Here is a 20,344-nt window from a genome sequence, read left to right on the forward strand (position 1 = left end):
CTTCATGTTAAGCTGTTCTCGTTTCTTTTTAACATGGGCCTTCCAGCGTAGCCTAGCGTCTAGTGTAATACCCAAATACTTTGCGGTGTCGGCATATGGTATCTGTGTATTATTTAAGTTAACAGGAATGTATTGATTTTTCTTGTTTGTAAAATTTATATGCACGGACTTCATTTCGTTTAATTTAATTCGCCAGCGTTTAGTCCACTCGTTAAGTCTGTTAAGAGATATTTGTAATTTTCTTGCTGCTTCTTCATGGTCTTCACCTACGGCTAAGACGGCAGTGTCATCAGCAAAGGTAGCTATTGTATTATGTTGTACTTCAGGGATATCACTAGTGTATAATAGGTATAGGACCGGTCCTATCACACTACCTTGTGGTACTCCTGCATTGATTTCCTTTAGTTCCGAGTAGGCTTCTTCTTGCTTAACCCTAAAAACTCTCTCTGATATATAAGATTCCAATAATTCTCTGTATTGTCTTGGCAAAATCCTGCTTAATTTGTACTTAAGTCCTTCGTGCCATACCTTATCAAAAGCTTGCGCTACGTCGAGGAAGACAGCTGAGCAAACTTTCTTTCCTTCTAGCGACCTCTCTATTATATCCGTTATTCTATGGACTTGGTCGATAGTTGAATGACTTTCTCGAAACCCAAACTGGTGTGATGGAATTAGAGCCTTAGCATCTATGAGAGGTTTCAACCTTTTCAGCAAAAGCTTCTCGTACAGCTTTGAAAAGTGTCATATAAAATGCTTATTTAAAATAATGTAAATCTTTCCCTTTCATAATTAGTCTACGTGTCATTTTCAATTCTGATGGACAAACTCAACGGTTTCTTATAGATTTTGGGCTGCTGATTACGAATTTCGAGGGGGGATTTCGATCCGAGTGGTCAAAAAATTGTTTAAAACAATTTAATTGTTTATAAATTGTTTATAAGGCTCTGGCTCATAAACTAAAAGAGATAAAAAAAATGTTTCAAATAAAATTTGTCCCCTAATAAAAAACGAGGAAACAACCGTTTACTAAACTTAAATCCGACAATTAAAACTCAAGATATTGTAAAATTAGTGCACAATGCAAATTGCAAATTGCAAAATAAGTATTTTTCGAAGCTTTACCGATCGTAACTCTGCTTTTGCGCATGCAAATGAGCCTTATAAGGTGTCCTTTTAAAGCTTAATTAAGAGGCTTCCAAACATAGTTTGTTAAATTATTTGATCTTCATTTGTTTTAAAGTTATACCCGTTTGAAATTATAATTTTCTTAAAAAAATTGTACATTAATTTGTTTATAAAGGTTTCAAGCAAACTTGAGCTATAAACATTTATACTTTAATTAACAATAATGATAAAACAACTCAAAAGGAACAATTTGAGCTTACGAAAATGTTCGTAAGTTTATTTTTGGCTGAGATGTCGATATTTAAATGGCGCGCTATGAGGCGCAAGATTGGCTCACAGTCAAGTAAGTATGTATTCTTCGACGCTTTATCGATCGTAACTCGGCTTCTACGCATGAAAATGAGACAATATGTGATATTCATATAAAAATGGATCGAGTTATTTTGCAGCATCATCATTGCATATAAAACGAGCATTTATGATGTGGCGGCATACACACAATTGACGGCCCTTGATGATGCTGCAAAAGAACTATTTCCACTTTATATGGATATCATATAGATAATTAAACTCTGAAGCCTCAAAAAGCTTTAGTTTTACTGCCTACAAGAACAGACTTGTACCACCATGTAACTGTTGAAATTTCGCTAATAACTTATGCAGATGTAAAAAAGCTGATATTCCCTGTATATCTCTATGCAGATTTGCAGATGCATGAAAAAAATGTTTGTAAAAATAGTATTAATAAATAATATCAACTTACTTTTTAGTTATACTTCTGAAATATTAGTTTTTAATGTTTTTTTCTCATTTAGTGCAAAAAATAGAAGACAATGTAAATAGAATGAAAGGTGATACGAGGTACAGTATGATGATTTAATTATAAGAATTATATGATAAAATTTTATTAGGATCTTTAAAAATGAAAAACGAAGATAACGTATGTATACATAGAAATTATAATTTGCATCGAGAAGTTAGCGCGTGAACCTTTACGCGGTGAGCCGATCTTGCGCCTCATAGCGCGCGCCATTAAAATATCGACATCTTGGCCAAAAATAAACTTATGAACATTTTCATAACCTTAAATTGTTCCTTTTGAGTTTTTCTATCATTATTGTTCATTAAAGTATAAATGTTTATAGCTCAAATTTGCTTGAAACCCTTATAAACAAATGAATGTACAATATTTTTAAGAAAATTGTAACTTCAAACGGGTATAACTTTAAAACAAATGAAGATCAAGTAATTTAACAAACTTTGTTTGGAAGACTATTAATTAAGCTTTAAAACGACACCTTCTAAGACTTATTTGCATGCGTAGAAGCTGAGTTACGATCGACAAAGCTTCGAAAAATACTTATTTTGCAATTTGCAATTTGCATTGTGCACTAATTTTACAATATCTTGAGTTCTAATTGTTAGATTTAAGTTTAGTAAACGGTTTTTTCTTCGCTTTTTATTAAGGAACAAATGTTATTTGAAAAATTTTTTCTATATCTTTTAGTTTATGAGCCAGAGCCTTATAAAAAATTTATAAACAATTAAATTGTTTATAACAATTTTTTGACCACTCGGATCGAAATCCCCCCTCGAAATTCGTAATCAGCAGCCAAAAATCCATAAGAAACCGTTGAGTTTGTTCATCAGAATTGAATATGACACGGTGACCCCTCTGGCGCCTAGACTAAATAGGCTATTGATTATGTTCAAAATAAGAGAGCTAAAAGGAACTACAACGTTAACGGGATTTTATTGTCTCATATAATCAATGAACCTCTAAATTTGTAAAAACCGTGGAGTGCTACCATGTAGATGGGTGCGTTTTTGAGAAAGAGGTGAATTAGTCCCTAGGCACAAGGTGAATTAGGGTGAGTTCTATGCACTTTTGGTACAGACACGTCTACAGGAAAATTGTTCCAGGTTAAATTTACTATCGAAATGTTATATTCTAAAGTTAAAGATATTTTTTTTACAAAAGTATTTTTAAAAGAAAAGCAAGAAAAAACAAGAAAGAAAGTCATTTTGTTTTTTGCCCCATAACTTTTTTCCACAGGGATATAGGTACGGGCATTACTTCAGCGAAAAATAACTACCATCCTTCCTCTTTAAAAGGAAGTTGGGTAAAAGTGTCCAGGATTTATAGTTTCCGAAATAGTATTTTTTAAATTTCGCCGCTCACAGCATTTTTGTTCCACTTTCGCCATTATTTCGCAAACATTGTTCTGTAACTTTTTTTTTACACATTCTTAGGTATATGGCACGGTACATTTAGTAGGAAGTGAAGTCAATTATCTTTAAAATGGTCTATTGTAGAAGGCTATACGACTCTTTTTGAGCAAGTTACGCTTTTTCAAGGTTTTTCTACTTTTAATAATGGTTTTTGATATTTTTAATGATTATTTTTTAAATTTCTCATTATTACTTTTTTCTTGTATATACATTGTAGAATAAAAATAAGCTTATTATTCTTTACTTTAAAATGCTGTATTGCAAAAAATTCTAGGACTATTTTTAAAGAACATATCTGTAGGATATCCAAGGGTATCCGTATATTGAGAATTTTTTTTTTATTTTTTTTTTAATTATAAGAATATAATTGCATATTATAACATAATTTTTAATTACAAATAATATTTTTAATGACACTTTTCGATATTGTGAAATATAAAAGTACTTTACTCTTGAGCGAAATTCATATTTTTAACATACCTCGTCCACTATGGAAAATTTTTTATATCTGATGATTTCATCTTAGGTTATAGATTATGCAGAGCATTTTATAAAGAATAATTTTTTTTCATAACGTTAATAATAAAAAAGTTTTCCATATGGTTTCAACTTAGTGGGACTTATTGCATGTGTATATGTCACATTTTGAAAAAGCATATCTTGTTTAAAAATAGTCCTAGAAATTTTTGCAATACACCATTTTAAAGTAAAGAAAATAAGCTTTCTTTTTCGTTGTATAATGTATATACCTAAATTATGTATACAATAAAAAAAGTTATATTGAGGAATTTAAAAATAATCGTAAAATATATCAAAAGTATAAAATTTTGATCAATCATATCTTGCTTAAAAATACTCACACAGCCTTCTACCATAGACAATTTTAAAGGTAATTAACCTTTTTTCCTACCAAATGTAACATTACATATATACCTAGAGCTACTTAGAAAAAAGTTACAGAACAATGTTTGAGAAGTAAGAAGCAAAATGGGCCAAAATCGCTGTGAGTGGCGAACTTTGAAAAATCATATTTTAGAAACTATAAATCAGAGACTTCTTCTAAACTTCATTTTAAAGATGAAAGATGCCTGTTTTTTTTTCTATGAAGCAATACCTATACCTATATTCCCGTGTAAAAAAGTTATGGGACAAAAAACAAGATTGCTATCTTTCGTGTTTTTTCTTGCTTTTCTTTTGAATCTATTTTTGTAAAAAAAATATTTTTGACTTTAAGATGTGATGTTTCGATAGTAAATTTAACCTGGAACAATTTTCCTGTAAACATGTTTGTAGCAAAAGTGCATAGAACTCATCCTAATTCGCCCTGTGCCTAGGAACTAATTCACCCCTTTCTCAAAAACGCACCCTTTAAATAATAGCACTCCATGGGTTTTTCATGTTTAGAGGTCTGTCGACCATATGAAACAATAACACCCTGGTAACGTTTTAGTTCCTTTTTAAAATACAATTCCCATTTAAAATAAAATACATCAATAGCCTATAAGCACTACCTCTCGCACTTCCCCAATTTTTGTTGTTGAACCATTTTCTTCTTTTTTAGCCTAAGGAATACCAGAACATAGGAAATCAAATTTCTACCCGATTTGGAGAAGAAGCTTCTGGTGGAAAAGTTCGTGTTAAGTCCATCTCCATTCCACCCTTGGGAGAAATTTTGGACTTGCAAAGAGATGAAAATTTCTCGCTATGGATTCCAAAACATAGAAGAATTGCTGGACAACTAATTAATATCTACTTAGGTAAAAACATTAAAGCTAATATTGAATATTAATCTAAAATTTAAAGCAATCTTAAACATAGATGGTTGCTTTTCGATTTAATTCGAGTCTCTTGCCATCATCTCACACGTGTTTCTAGGTCTACCCGTCATCAGAGACGCTTGTAGGGAGACTGAACTGAATCAAAACGCACGGACTGGTTGATAATATTATATTGAAATATTATATCAACGCATGCCTTTAGCAATCTCTAAGAAACCACAATTTAACATATCTCACCCCGACTTCAGTAGTGCCATAACTCTAAAATATAGAAAATCTGTTTTTTGGCCTAAACACATTCTTTTGGGCGTTTATTTTATGGTGGAGTATCGTCATATAATTTATGGATTTATGTCGAGGGTGGATGTGTGATAAGTACCGTTCATTTTTAAATATTGCCCTAATATGTGATAATGTATTTGTTAGCCAGGAAAAATTTATTTACCTGTTTATTAAGTTGAACAGGCCTTGTAGGCCTAGGTCTAAAACGTTTACATTTCTGATTACATTTTTATTTTAGTCTTATAAATTTTATTTAATTACACTTCAGTATTTTTATACACTCCTTCACCACCTCCCTCCATCTCCTTCTGTCCAATACTAGTTCTTTCCATCTCTCAATGTTACTTTTCTTCAGGTCTTCGTACACACTGTCCTATCTTTTTCTTGGCCTGACTCTTCTTCTCTTTTATATTGGTCTTCGTGAGAGTACAGTCGAACCCGCTTATTGGAATAGTCTTCGTGGCAAGCAAAAGTATTCCTATAACAGGGATATTCTAATAACCGATCACTGATGGCTAGTAGAAACGTTTTGGGATCTCAAGTTTCTATTCCTTAAACCAGGATATTCTTTTAACAGGTATTCTAATAAACGGGTTCGACTGTACTATTTTTGGCATTCTTTTACTTTTCTGTGCTTTGATCGTCGTCGTTATCGTTGGCTCTTTATACAGTTGTTCCAATTCTTTATTGGTTCTTCTACTCCACGGACCTTCTATTTTCATACCTTTATATATTGCTCTTTGCATTTTTTCAGCACCCATGTTTCGCATGCGTATGTTATTCTAGGTCTGATAACAGTCTTATAAATTCTGATTTTTGTTTTTCTTGATACGTATTTGGATTTCATTAATGTTCGTAATGCTTCATACTTTTTATTTTCTTTAGCTATTCTTGGCTTTATCTCCCCTTCTTCATTACCATTTTCATCTATTTTGGTTCCCAGGTAATTAATTTCTTTTGAACGAGTATGTTATTTTCTTTTTCTTTTTGGATCTCTCCTATTATCATATATCTATGTAGTTTGTCTTCTCTTCATTTATTTTAAGTCCCAATTTTTGGTTTCTGTTATTATGCTTTTCATTAATAATTTTGTAGTTATTTCTTGCTTGTTGCTAATAGTGTCAAATCGTCTGCAAATGCTATGCATTGGTGGTCGTTTTTAAATATCATTTCTTGCATGCTTATTCTGCTTTTCCTGATTATTCTTCCAGTGTCACATTGAATGAAGTTGTTGATAGAATATTATATTTTAAGGGTGAATTTCAGGGCAATACAATGTCAATAACTAAAAATAAATACTAGCATTAGATAGCTACACACATAGTGAACACTAGTGCAGAATTTGGTTAACTTAGATAAGGAAGTTGCAGAGAAAAAAAATGAAGAGTTCACATAACATTTTGTTCTTGCTCTCTTGAAAAGTTTTGGATTTGAGGGTTCTGGCACTAATGAATTCGGGGTGCGATATCTGATTTAATTTCAATAATAATATTATCCCATTTACGGACACGACTGCATATGCAGACACTAACAAAGGGAAATTACTGTCTGCTTATTCAGTCATGTCCACGAATGGGTTAACTATTAAAGTACTATTTTAGGAATGCGTGATGTCGATGATCTACTCTCTGTTGCTGTTTATACTCGTGACAAAGTTAATCCTTACCTCTTCAACTACTGTCTCTCAGTAGCTTTATTGCACAGGGCTGATACCCAGGATATAGATTTGCCTTCATTTATTAGAAGCTTTCCGGACAAATATGTTGACAGCAAACTCTTTGGCAAAGCTAGAGAACAGTCGAATATCGTACCTACGTTATCCAGAGTAAGTTTTAAATACATGTATAAATATCTAATTTATTATTAGTAAGTCATCCCATGCAAATTGGAGACATTTTTTTAACTGGTATGAAATAAATTCAAAAAAACAAGAAGAAATCTAAAGTAGAGAAGCCCTATATTACTAGACAGCTGGATTAGGTTTGATTAAAATCGCATCACAAAGCCCTTCTGATGACTCCTAGAGGAAGAAACGTACATACATGGATGATGGTGATCTCTGAAACAAACTAAATCTTAAGCTGTCTATCTTGGTACTGGGGGTTGTTACCCCCGATGATGGGGTTGATTTAGTTGAAACACTATTTAGCAAAATATATTTATTTAGAACACTAAAAAAGACAGTAACTAGTTGGTGGACAACGTATCTGATCTAACCACGTCGCTGTCTGAATAATGAATATCTCTTTCTTTACTTTTTCCGTATCTATAAATAAATCGTAATTGTTTTGTTATGACTGACTACACCTGATTGTGACCATGAAAATACTAATAGTAACATAATTGCTGACTTCGTTGTTTTCAAAACGAGTGGCCTACATTGCAGAAGCAATGTCACCCATTTACGTAATGTAAACAGTACATGTAAATAATATTTGTTTGAGACTTTAAAAATTAAATCGATATGGATTACTCTTATTTTTTATCAGATGCTAATATAAATCCTGTGCATCCTCATTGTCTTAGTGTGTTAGTTGATCAAAGCAAACACTTTTTGTATTTTTGTCTAGATAAGTAGACGGGTTGTGGATTACAATTGTAGATTCCCCATATCTATCATTTATCGACTCTGATTTTAGATTGTTACCAGAATTTTGTTTCCGGCGTAAGAGGTATATAGTACAAATTAAAGGGAAAATCCCACTAAAGGACTATAGTACTTCCACATTTTAAATTTCTCGTTGTTTAAATAGATGTCGCTATTGCGTCCACTAGCAAATAATTTCGCATTATTTTGCTTACTAGATAGTTGAATTTAGTTTGATTCAGTGCGCAACGCTAAGCCATTCTGACGAAGTGACGACTGCTAGAGGAAGAAACGTACATAAACATATGATGGTGATGTAGATCTAATGATCTACAACAATTAGCCTTCTCTCACTTGTCACTTGTAGTAGTCTCATTCCCTTGTAGATTCCTTAGAATACCTTTCTATAATTATCAATCAATCAATCAATATTCTTTATTTCATCTGACTTTTACAAGTATTGAAATGCGTCAAATACAATCTATGATCAGTAAAAACTATAAGTACATAAAAACAGTTAACATAAAAACATATAAAATATACACAATTTTTATTTATAAAACGTTCTTTCTTACTTCTCTTACTTCTACTTGGTCGACATTTAAGAATTCGCTTCGTTCAACGGCTGCCTCATGGCATTCTAACATGGACGGCATTTTAACATGGACATCTTTTGGATCAGATCTGTTACTTCTGATCACCTTCCTATTTCTTCATTTAATTTGCGATCACTGAGCTCTCTGAGTCACTTGAAGTTTGTAGACTATGATGTTCTTAAAAGCCCATGTTCAGCTCATATCTCAGAACCGACAATATGTACTGATTGAATGATTTTGCCTTTAAAGTAGTTTGATTTAAATACTGTTTGTAATCGACCAAATGAAGCCCATGTTAAAAACCAATTTCTACTTAAATGGGCCTTTAGGTTAAGCTTTGACAGTTCCTTTTTTGTTCCAAGTAAATATAAGGTTCATTATTTTCTATATTATTATTCACATTACAATATATTTCTATATTTTTAGACACCAATCGAAATTCGTAAGGACTTTACTGCTAGTGATTTGGAGACAGAACATCGTTTAGCCTACTTTAGGGAAGACCTGGGTATTAATCTACATCACTGGCATTGGCATCTAGTATATCCGCACGAAGGCGCAATGCAAGTGGTTAATAAGAACAGAAGAGGAGAATTGTTCTATTATATGCATCAACAAGTAGTTGCTAGGTAATGTATAATATACAGGGTGCGCCAAACCTCTGGTTTTCTTTGATTCTTATGTTACTTACAGCAGCTCTGGATAGTTGGTTAGAGCTCAGACTAAACCCTTACTTCAAAATTTCGTAATTAGGAGCTTCGTCTTCTTCCTATATCTCTTTTACCTTTTATTTTGCTCTCCATAGTCAAACGCAACAGACTATAACGAGGACCTCTTAGGTACTATATGACCGAAATATTAAAGCTTCCACCTCTTAATTGTCTGTATAATTTCTTCCCTCTCATTAACCCTATCAATGACTTCAATATTGTTAAACTTGTCCACCCATGACATTCGTAGCATTCTTCGATAATACCAACGCTCAATAACTTCCAATTTCTTAATCTCTAGCTTCAATATCCAGGCCTCAGATCCGTAGAGCAAAGTTGTGAAAATGTAGCAGCGCAACAACCTTATCCTTAGATCCATTGTTAAGTCTCTACTACTATGTTGATGTTTCATTTAATAAATTTTGCTCTTGCAATTTCTATACCTACGACTTTTAATGTCTTGACTTTTTCTGCGTTTTGACTAACCACTAACCATTGTTCCTAGATATTTTGTATTTGTCTACTCTTGCTATCCGGATATTATTAATATGTAGTACCTCGTTGTCTTTTTGATGTTTTGTAACAACCATGAATTTTGTGTTCTTTAAATTCAGCTTCTGGTTTCTTTATTTAGATATAATTTTGAGCGTCTTTGCCATGGTATGAAGCGTGTTGAACGATTCATTAATTGGAGGGAACCGATTACAGAAGCTTACTTCCCTAAACTGGATAGTTTAGTTTCAAGCAGAGCTTGGCCAGCACGGGTTTCCAATCAAACATTATCAAATCTTAAAAGAGAGCAAGATGTTCAGGTCACGCTGGACATTGATGATTTGGAAAGATGGCGGGACCGAATTTTTGAAGCTATTCAGTCTGGTCGAGTACAAGGTGTAAGTATTAAAAAACTTTTAATAGTTTACATATATGTTCTCATTTAGTTTATAGTCCAGTTGGGTTAGACGAAAATAACCTAACGTTGCATGGCGAGCTAGTCCAAATTTGATTATTCTAACCTTTAGGGGGTGAATAGTAGTGTAAATATCAAATCGCGACTGAATTACACTTCCAAAGTAGCCGCCATCTTAAATTTAAAGGGGAATCGTTTTTGCTCAATATCTCCGCCATTTTTAACTTTTCCAAAATAGAGGTAAGAACTAAAATTGTTGTTAATGAGATTTTTTACAATTTCTCTTTCTTACAAATTTTACATGTGATCCTTTTAAGTTTTTCGGTTCTCCTTTAAATTCCAGATTGCGGCTAACGCGATTATAAGAATGGATGGTTCTTTCTTTATAAGAATGGATAACGACAGAACATCTAGATCACAAGGTAAAATGCCATCCCGACTAAACTATTAGTTATATGACTAATATTAGATTTCGGTAGAAACATTTATTTTCATATTCACAATCAATGATTAATAAACAAAAATATCAGTTTACTCATAGCTAATATACATGTTCTTACAAATCTTGAAAATAGTTAGAAAAAATTCTTGCAAATATTGTTTAAAACTACTAATCATTGGAAAAGTTAATTCTAAAAATTCCAGTAAAATAATCAATTATATAAAGAAATTAACATAAAGGACAAAACAAAAACAAGTTTTGCTTCAAACGTTAGAAATGATCCAATATGAAAATACTCATAGGCTTTTAAATTATAATAGGGGAGGAAAGTATGCTAAATTTGCAGTCACTCGAGCGTTATGGGGACCTATTGGGTTGTGAAGATTAGGCCTTAAAACCAAAAAAAGTCAAGTAAAGTTTTCCTTTTAAGTGGAGGCTTTCCATTTTTTAATTTAATTTTCCATTTCCATCAATCGATTTTTTCGATTATAGCGCCATCTATCCATAATTCGAAAGTCGTGTCTCGAATAAAAGTTACTTATTTTTACGTAAGGAATCCAAATCTGCAATAAAAAAATGGGGGCTCCTATTTAAGATTTTAAGGTAACCATCCACCCCACCTCCGTAGGGGGTCGTGTTTGGTGTCATTCGATAGATTTGTCAAAAATATTGAATACGTGTATTTTGCAGTTTTTCGATCTGATGTGCATTTCGCCAAATATCGCGGGATTCCTATTTAAAATTTTAAATTTACCCCCATCCTTCTCCGTGTATGGTCATGATTGGTATCATTCGATAGATTTTTGAAGAATATTTTTAACACCCGAATTTTTTAGTTTTTCGATCTGATATTTATTTCTCGAAATAATCGCTTTTTTTTTCTTGTGCAACTTTGGAACTCACCCATTTCCTTACGCCCGGCACAAATCGTCATATTTTTGAAATATACGCTCTCTTGCATGCACTTAACTTACCCTATCTTAATCTGACGATAGGGGACATGAAAGGAGCCTCCACGTAGATTGTGATCACTTGTGAATACAATCGGGCGTCCCCTGGAAACGAGTAATGTCGGCTAATCCTTTCAACACCGGTGCACCAACAACACAGATGCAATCAAAATCAAAACGGTCTTTATCAAGGCCATTTTTGATGACGACCTCAATTAATATTGAAGGACTATCAGCAGATAAAGAAGACCTATTATCTAATATGTGCACAGAACATGGTGTCGATGTTCTACTGGTTCAAGAAACCCATAGAGGTACTGCAAGCCGCAGACCAAGGAATCGGGGTATGAAGCTCATACTGGAGAGACCACACGACCAATATGGTAGCGCAGTCTTCGTCAGACCAGATATCGACGTAGCATCCACATCTCTAACAGATCAAAATGACATCGAGATCCTCACAGTGGAGATAAACTCCTGTACAGTAACGTCAATCTACAAACCACCAAACGCTGACTTTGCTTTTGAGGAACCGAATAACTTTCAATCACAGCAAATCAAATTCGTACTGGGTGACTTCAACTGTCACAGTGTCGCGTGGGGTTACAACGAAACAGATTCCAATGGCGAAGAACTAGAAAAATGGGCTGAAAGCCTGAACCTAAAACTTATTCACGATCCAAAGCAGCCTGCGTCGTTCAACAGCGGAAGATGGCGCAGAGGTTACAACCCAGACAATATATTTGTCAGCGACAGAATTGGAGACCAGGTGATAAAAATCGTTGGAAGCGCCCTCACAAAGACACAGCACAGACCAATAATTTGTCTTTCCAACGCGGCAATCAGATACGAAATTGTTCCTTTCAAGAGAAGGTTCAACTTTACTAAAGCAAAATGGGAAAAATTCTCTGAAACATTGGATCAAGAAGTTTCCCAGCTAGAACCTTGCCCTGATTCATACGATAAATTTGTAGAAATCGTAAAGCAAGTATCACGGAAATTTATCCCTAGAGGTTGTCGAACTGAGTACATAGCCGGGCTCAATGAAGAATCTAAACCCCTACTTAAAAGATACGAACAGCTATATGAAGAAGACCCTTTCTCGGAAGCGACAATACAGGCTGGGGAGGAAATGTTACATGCGATATCCGCCAACAGAACGGAAAGGTGGTGCAAGCTGGTCACGAGTCTGGACATGAAACAAAACAGCAGACGTGCCTGGAAGCTGATTCGGAATCTTGGCAACGATCCCGCTGCTCCGGCAGTCAACATGACAGAAGTCACACCCGATCAGATAGCCCATCATCTTCTAATGAACGGTAAGACGACATCAAGAAAGAACAAGGTGAGAGCTCAACGGAATATCGACGAAGAAAGAGATGTTCTAGGTACCTCTTTTTGTCTAGAGGAGATGAGAGGCGCGATCCATCAAATGAAAGATAATAAAGCGGCTGGCCTGGACGACATACGAACAGAGCAAATAAAGAACTTTGGACTAAAAACCGTAGAGTGGCTCGTAAAAATGATGAATTGCTGCATCCGTACATTACAAATCCCCAAAATCTCGAGAAAAGCTAGAGTGGTAGCCCTCTTAAAACCAGGGAAGGATCCGGCGGATACAAAGAGTTTTAGACCTGTATCTCTCTTGTGCCACCTTTTCAAGGCCTTTGAAAGAATGATACTGAACCGGATCGCAGAATATGTGGAGACTAAAATTATTCCAGAACAAGCAGGATTCAGGCCCGGAAAGTGCTGCTGCAGTCAAATTCCTAATCTCACCCAACATATTGAAGATGGTTTTGAACGGAAGGAAATAACAGGAGAAGCGTTCATAGACCTAACTGCCGTCTATGATACAGTTAACCATCAACGGCTACTCGCAAAACTCTACGAAACTACAAAGGATTTCCGACTAACAAGGTTAGTGAAATGTCTCCTCCAGAATAGACGCTTTTACGTAACGCTCCAGTCCAAGAACAGTCGGTGGAGGGACCAAAAAAATGGGCTACCACAGGGAAGTGTCCTCGCGCCGATTCTATACAACATATACACCAACGACCAACCCATACACCAACAAACAAGGCAATTTATTTACGCTGATGATACAGCGGTGGCAGCTCAGGGAAGAACCTTCAATGAAGTCGAAGTGAAACTGACAGATGCCCTGGGAGACTTAGCTCTATACTATGATAAAAACCATCTGAAACCCAATCCCACAAAAACCCAGGTATGTGCTTTCCACCTGAGAAACAAGCACCCGAAGGTCGCTGGAGGTGGAATGGCGTGGTCAGATGCTGGAACACAACAAGACGCCAAAATACCTTGGCGTCCGTCTGGATAGAACTCTGTCTTACCGATACCACTGTCAAGATGTCAAGAAGAAAGTAAGTGCCAGAAATAATATCATCCGCAAGCTAACTAATACAAAATGGGGAGCACAACCACACACTCTCCGCACTTCTGCCTTGGCATTATGTTTTTCGGCCGCGGAGTTTGGAGCACCAGTATGGGCAAACTCTGCTCACGCAAAGAACGTCGACGTGGCTCTAAATGAAACGGTCCGTATAATATCGGGTTGCCTGAAACCGACACCTATCGAAGAGGTATACCCCATTGAAAAGCTTCCTGAAAACATCAAGATCCATCCCCGAAGCGCCAGAGACGCGCCGAATACACCTATGGCAAGCGTCAGCTACCGCGACACATTTTCCTCCCTCGGAGGAAATGGCTGCTGGACACAATTTACCGTATCCGACTTGGAAAGCGCTAAACAGACTAAGAACCGGCGTTTCACGTTGTGCTAGTAACCTGAAAAAATGGGGATACCAGGAGGACGATACCTGCGACTGTGGCGCGGTTCAGACCAGCCGGCATCTACTATTATGCACAGAGATGAGAGAGACCTGCACAGAACAAGACTTAATTATAGCAAATGACAGGGCCATCTATGTGGCCAACCATTGGAAATACAGAATTTAAAGTTGTTGGTGTTCCGGACACGGAAAGTAAGTAAGTATCTGACGATGTCGAGTTTTTCTAAGGATAGATTTTTTCGGGCCTCCCTTAACGAACTCCCCTGTATTAAGATCCAATGTATGGTAGGGGTACATTTACAGGGTACAAGGTTTCTCCCTATGTGATTTTCAGACGCGCTCGAGTACCTGCAAAAATTTCCGCTTGGGCTCCCTTACCATTACTTACCTATTATTGCTACTTCAAATATTTTATTGTGTAAAGGATTTACTGTATATATTTTGTAATGCTTGTTTTATTACTTCCATTTGTACTTTTTAGCCAAATGGCCAAACCATTTTGCTAACTGAAAATGAAGGGATAGATGTCTTGGGCAACATGATTGAATCCAGTAATCTGTCACCCAACAGAGATATATATGGAGATCTACATAACATGGGTCACGTATTTCTTTCATATATACACGATCCCGACCATAGACATCTCGTAAGTAGTATTATATTTTTAAACAACGTATTTATGTATAAACATTTGAATGAGTATTAGTTTTGAAATGAATTCTATGTTGAAAAGTTCTCTATCTTTACATAATCTATGCAGCATTTCTTCATTTGAGGTATGCGATGTCCACGATATTTTGAGGATTCTCCGGTAGATCCACATTTCAAGGGCCTCCAATTTATTTACGGTTGATGTTTTAAGGGTCCATGTCTGAACTGCAAAGAGAAAAGTCGACCAGACTAAGCATTTGGATAAACGTAGTTGAATTTCGAGTTTTATTCGAGAATCACAAAGGAGGTTTTTGATTTTTTCGAAAGATCTTATAACCTGTTCTATTCTCGATCTTATTTCTAGATCAGGATTTAGGCTGCTATCGATCCAACATCCCAGGCAGGGCCGCCGGGAGGGATGAGCGGGCCCCGGTAAAAAGTGAAGGGTGGGCCCCCGGCAAAAAGTGAAGAGCGAAAAAAATTGTTTAATTTTTATAGAAATAAAATTACAGTCGGCTTCCTCTATAACAAGAACTGAAATGGCGGACTAATTACCTCGTTATAAGCGGATCTCGTTATATCAGACAACAATCATATTGACATGTTTTGATGCCTCTTACGTAGTTTATTGGGTGTCCATGGTCGACCTGAACAATGAGACGTAAATCGTAAATTTCCTACAATATTCAATAGCGGTCGATATAAAGGAAGAAGTTTATCACAGCACTGACCTCGATAATAAAACAGATGTTGGGCATTTCTATATACAGGCAGTTGGGGTAGTTATTTATAGCCATTACTGCGCTAAAAAACAGGTAAAGAAACATATTCTTTGATTTCATTTTTTCTCGTTGTAACCAAATATGCCTCGTTATAGTGTGTTATAGTTCAATAAGAATTTCATGGGGTATCTAGTGTACCTCGTTATAAGCGAAACCACGTAATATCCGTGTTCGTTATAGGGAGAGTCCACTGTATTAATAATAAATAATAAGAAATATTTCCAATATAAATTTTATTAATTTTTGATTATATTTATAATAGTGAAAATATTTATAATACAGGTGTTTTTCGAGTTTTCTGTTCGCCAAATATGTCTAATTTTCGATAAATCGCATGATTTTGCCAAATCATTCTCAATTCACAACGTTCATAGGCAGCTAACCGATCCTGTTTCATCGTAGCTATCATTACCTCATAGCATTTTTTATGCGAAAAAGAAAAATAAAGGATCTTTTTAACGCAATAACGATTCAAATTTAAGATGATTAATTTTATTAAACAAATCTATTGGAGAAAGTTGAGATTCACCAATATTATCCGTGTACATCGCTCTCAAATAAAAAAATTCATTTACCAATTCTTCACTAATGTAATTGATGGATTCGACCGTTACTTGATGGAAGTTCATTTTAACTAACAATAAAACACTGAAAACGTTTGTTTTCTATACTTCCACAAAATTTATTACAACTAAGTGACTACAGCTGTTTCGGCAGAGTGCCTTTCTCAAGTGATTTAGTTTACAATGGTTTGCCTATTTAAAGTCTTTAATTGAAGAGGTTGAGGAGTGGGGAGCTGTTTGTCTCAAGTTGGTTATTCAGAATTATATCTGTATTTTTGAATTTATTAATTTCCATAGATTCTAATAAAGATAGCTTAAGGCCTTTATTTTGAATATGCAGAATTTGAAACTGTTCATTAAAATAATGATTATGATCTAGAAGATGAAGTGCGTATGTAGAAGTGTCTGCTTTTCTATTGTTGAAAGCCTTTTGTGTTCTGCTATCCCTTTGTCAAAGGTTCTGCCAGTTTGACCGATGTAAGTTTTCGGATAGTCACCACAAGTCAGTTTGTACACACCACTCTGTAGTTGCTTTCTCTTTCGGCTTTTATTGTTCTTAATATATTTACTTAAGTTGTTGTTAGTTCTGAAAGCTGGTGTTATTCCTTTCTTTTTAATGTATCTGGCTATTTTTGTTGTTATCTTGCCAGTATATGTTAGAGAGCACAAGGTACTGGGTTCTGTCTGTGGTGGTGGATACACTAATTTCAGGGCTTTCTTATGGAGTTTTTGGTTTAAAATTTTGTTAACTGTTTGTTCGTTATAGCCATTGTTTACTGCTCGTTATAGCGAGTATAGTTGTGGTGACTGTCCGAAAACTTACATCAGTCAAACTTGCAGAACCTTTGACAAACGGATAGCAGAACACAAAAGGGCTTTCAACAGTAGAAAATAGACACTTCTACATACGCACTTTACCTTCTAGATCATAATCATTCTTTTAATGAACAGTTTCAAATTCTGCATATTCAAAATAAAGGCCTTAAGCTATCTTTATTAGAATCTATGGAAATTAATAAATTGAAAAATATAGATATAATTCTGAATGACCAACTTGAGACAAACAGCTCCCCACTCCTCAACCTCTTCAGTTAAAGACTTTAAATAGGCAAACCATTGTAAACTAGATCACTTGAGAAAGGCACCCTGCCGAAACAGCTGTAGTCACTTAGTTGTAATAAATTTTGTGGAAGTATAGAAAACAAACGTTTTCAGTGTTTTATTGTTAGACTTCACTAATGTCTTCTTTATAAAACTCGCGCAACACATATTATCATTCTTTTTTTAATATTGTCTTCATCTTCATCTCGGAATATCCATAAAATTTTAAATAGCAAATGAATTTTATTTTCCGCATTAAATCTTCTGGTTGAATTGCTTATTATATGGCAATATTAAATATTTTCCAGCGAAATATTGCGTCGGGTGTCGCATTCGATGCATCAAAATTATCAGTCGCATCACCACTATTGTAGGCCCAGGCAAATCATCAAAAATCTCACAGGCTTTTTGCGCCGTTTTTCTTTATTTGATGTAAATACTGGATTTATTCCATAATTGCTGGTAACTAATTTAGATTCTTCTACATAGATTCTTCTGATTTTTTGTAAATCTTCTAGAAACCCTAATATATTTTTAATCTCCATATCCATACCATAGTTTTATCTGACTGCACTGTAGTACTTGTCTCCTGTGATTTATTGCTGTTAAAATTTTAAACCAAATCGATTAAAGGTCATAATATTAAATATAGCCGAGTATTACTTAAAAGCAATATGGACATAAAGTGAAGAGCAAAAAACGCTGGAAGGAAGGGCCGCCCGAGAACTTTATCGTACCGATCTATTATCGTTATCGTACTAGATACTGGCATTCTATAAAAATAACAAAGTTACTCGTTATTTTGATATTTTAGAAACACCTTGTATACTTGAAAATATTTTATGGTTCTACGCATCATTAATTCCCGCATTTGAGAAAATGTTCGGGGACACACTATAGATTATTGCATAAATCAATAGAATATTAGTCATACTTTCATTTAAAATTACAGTGGAACCTCGATAAGTCGGATTAATCGGGACCGCGGCCGATACGGGTTATCGAAAATCCGGGTTAGCCGGAGAATATCATAAAAATTAATAAAACACAGTATACTTACAGATAAACTCCATTTTAATTGCAAAAACATGAAAATATGCACAGTAGTACATTTAAATTATACGTACAGTTGTATACAGTATTGTTTATTTCTTGGAAAAAAACTTGGTCAAAGTGAAAAAATGTTTGTTTTGTCTGATGAAAATTGGTCCGGGTTAGCCGGACTTCCGGGTTATCGGAGGCCGACTTATCGGGTTTCCACTGTAGTCCATTTTTCTGAGAAATTAATAGTTTACACAATATTTGCATTTTACTGCATGGATTGTAATGAAATTTTGGGAGTAGCCCAAAGCCCAATCTCCTAATTCAAAGTCTATCCTATATACTATGGCGCTTTTATCATGGGGGCGGTTCTCACCACTTCTCGGGGATAGAACATTTTTATTTTCGAATTGCATGAAGCAAAAGGAAGAATTTTAAGAAAATTTAAAAATGCGCTCTATAATTTGATCTTATTTTTTTCACCCGTCCAACTTTTTGAAAGTAGAAATAACACTATATTAAGAGTTATTGCAAAAGAAAAACAATGCATTTAAATTATGGTGGATGGGGAGTTAAATGTATATACTTTTCATTTTTCCTTAAAGTACATTAGTCATATATTTTTTTGCACCATATCTCGCTTAGTTTGAATGTAACCGACATTTAACGGCGCTCGTTTTAAAGGCCTTTTCAAACACTACAAAAGCATGAGCATGAGCACTTTGAGCATGCACCAAAAAACAAACTCTTTTTACCTACCATATCTCTTTTTGTATTATAAATAGAAAATTTACGAAGGAGCGAATCTCTTTGTTATTTATAATTAAAAAAAAAATTTATATAGTGTTTTTAGTTTGATGCATAGTTTTTAAGGTATTCACAAAAAACCGTCCGAAAACGTGTCATTTTTAAATGAAAATGGCCAATTTTCAATTACGCATAACTCAAAAAGTATTGAGTTCTCAAAAAAAAATAGGTCTGGATTTCGCGTATGAAAAAAAAGTTGATTAATAGCAAGCTGAAAATTTGTTAATAGCTTAAGTGTGTCTAGTCGGACAAACTTTGATATATGGGAACACTGGAACAGGGAAAGTTTTAACTATGGAACAGGTTAAAAATTTGGAACGCCCAGACCACGAAAACGGCACATGTATTTTGTCCGACAGAATAGACTTAAACTCTCCGAACGGAGATTAAACTCTCATGCAAAAATCAGACTGCTATTTATCACCAAATGGGCGTTTTAATGAGTGGAACATGCAGAATATGTCAAATGACAGGAATTATGACAGGTGATAAATAGCAGTCTGATTTTTGCATGAGTGTTTAATCTCTGTTCGGAGAGTTTAAGTCTGTTCTGTCGGACAAAATAAATGTGCCGTTTTTGTGGTCTGACCGTTCCAAATTTTTAACCTGTTCCACAATTAAAACTGCCCCTGTTCCAGTGTTCCCATATATCAAAATTTATCCGACTAGACACCCTTAAGCTATTAACAAATTTTCAGCTTGCTATTAATCAACTTTTTTTCATACGCGGGATCCAGAAATAAAAGTATAGATCAGTTTTTGCTTAAAAATAGGTTCTCTAGCCACTTCCGCCATAGTATAAAGCGCCATAGTATATAGGGTAGATTTTGTTTCTTGAGCTATTCCCTACTTACTGTGAAAATATCAAGTACATCGATGTAGTAGATGGAATTCGGAGCCAAATACCCTCATTGACTGCCCTATAATAATGCTCTGCTATGATCGCGTGAGAGGCGACACACACAAGATTCTAGCAA

At 34.9% G+C, this 20,344-nt stretch overlaps 1 protein-coding gene across 1 annotated transcript in view; it reads left to right on the forward strand.

Annotated features, from left to right (window-relative positions):
• Positions 1–20,344, forward strand: part of LOC126887444 (phenoloxidase 1-like) — a 43,639-nt gene that overhangs the window by 10,424 nt on the left and 12,871 nt on the right. Inside the window, exons 3-7 of the mRNA XM_050654982.1 lie at positions 4,919–5,114; positions 7,019–7,242; positions 9,027–9,229; positions 9,945–10,200; positions 14,904–15,068. Coding sequence (XP_050510939.1) covers positions 4,919–5,114; positions 7,019–7,242; positions 9,027–9,229; positions 9,945–10,200; positions 14,904–15,068 — 1,044 coding nt within the window. The remainder of the gene's footprint in view (positions 1–4,918; positions 5,115–7,018; positions 7,243–9,026; positions 9,230–9,944; positions 10,201–14,903; positions 15,069–20,344) is intronic.

The sequence above is a fragment of the Diabrotica virgifera genome, chromosome 6 (assembly GCF_917563875.1).
Source record: "Diabrotica virgifera virgifera chromosome 6, PGI_DIABVI_V3a".
NCBI classification, from domain to species: domain Eukaryota; kingdom Metazoa; phylum Arthropoda; class Insecta; order Coleoptera; family Chrysomelidae; genus Diabrotica; species Diabrotica virgifera.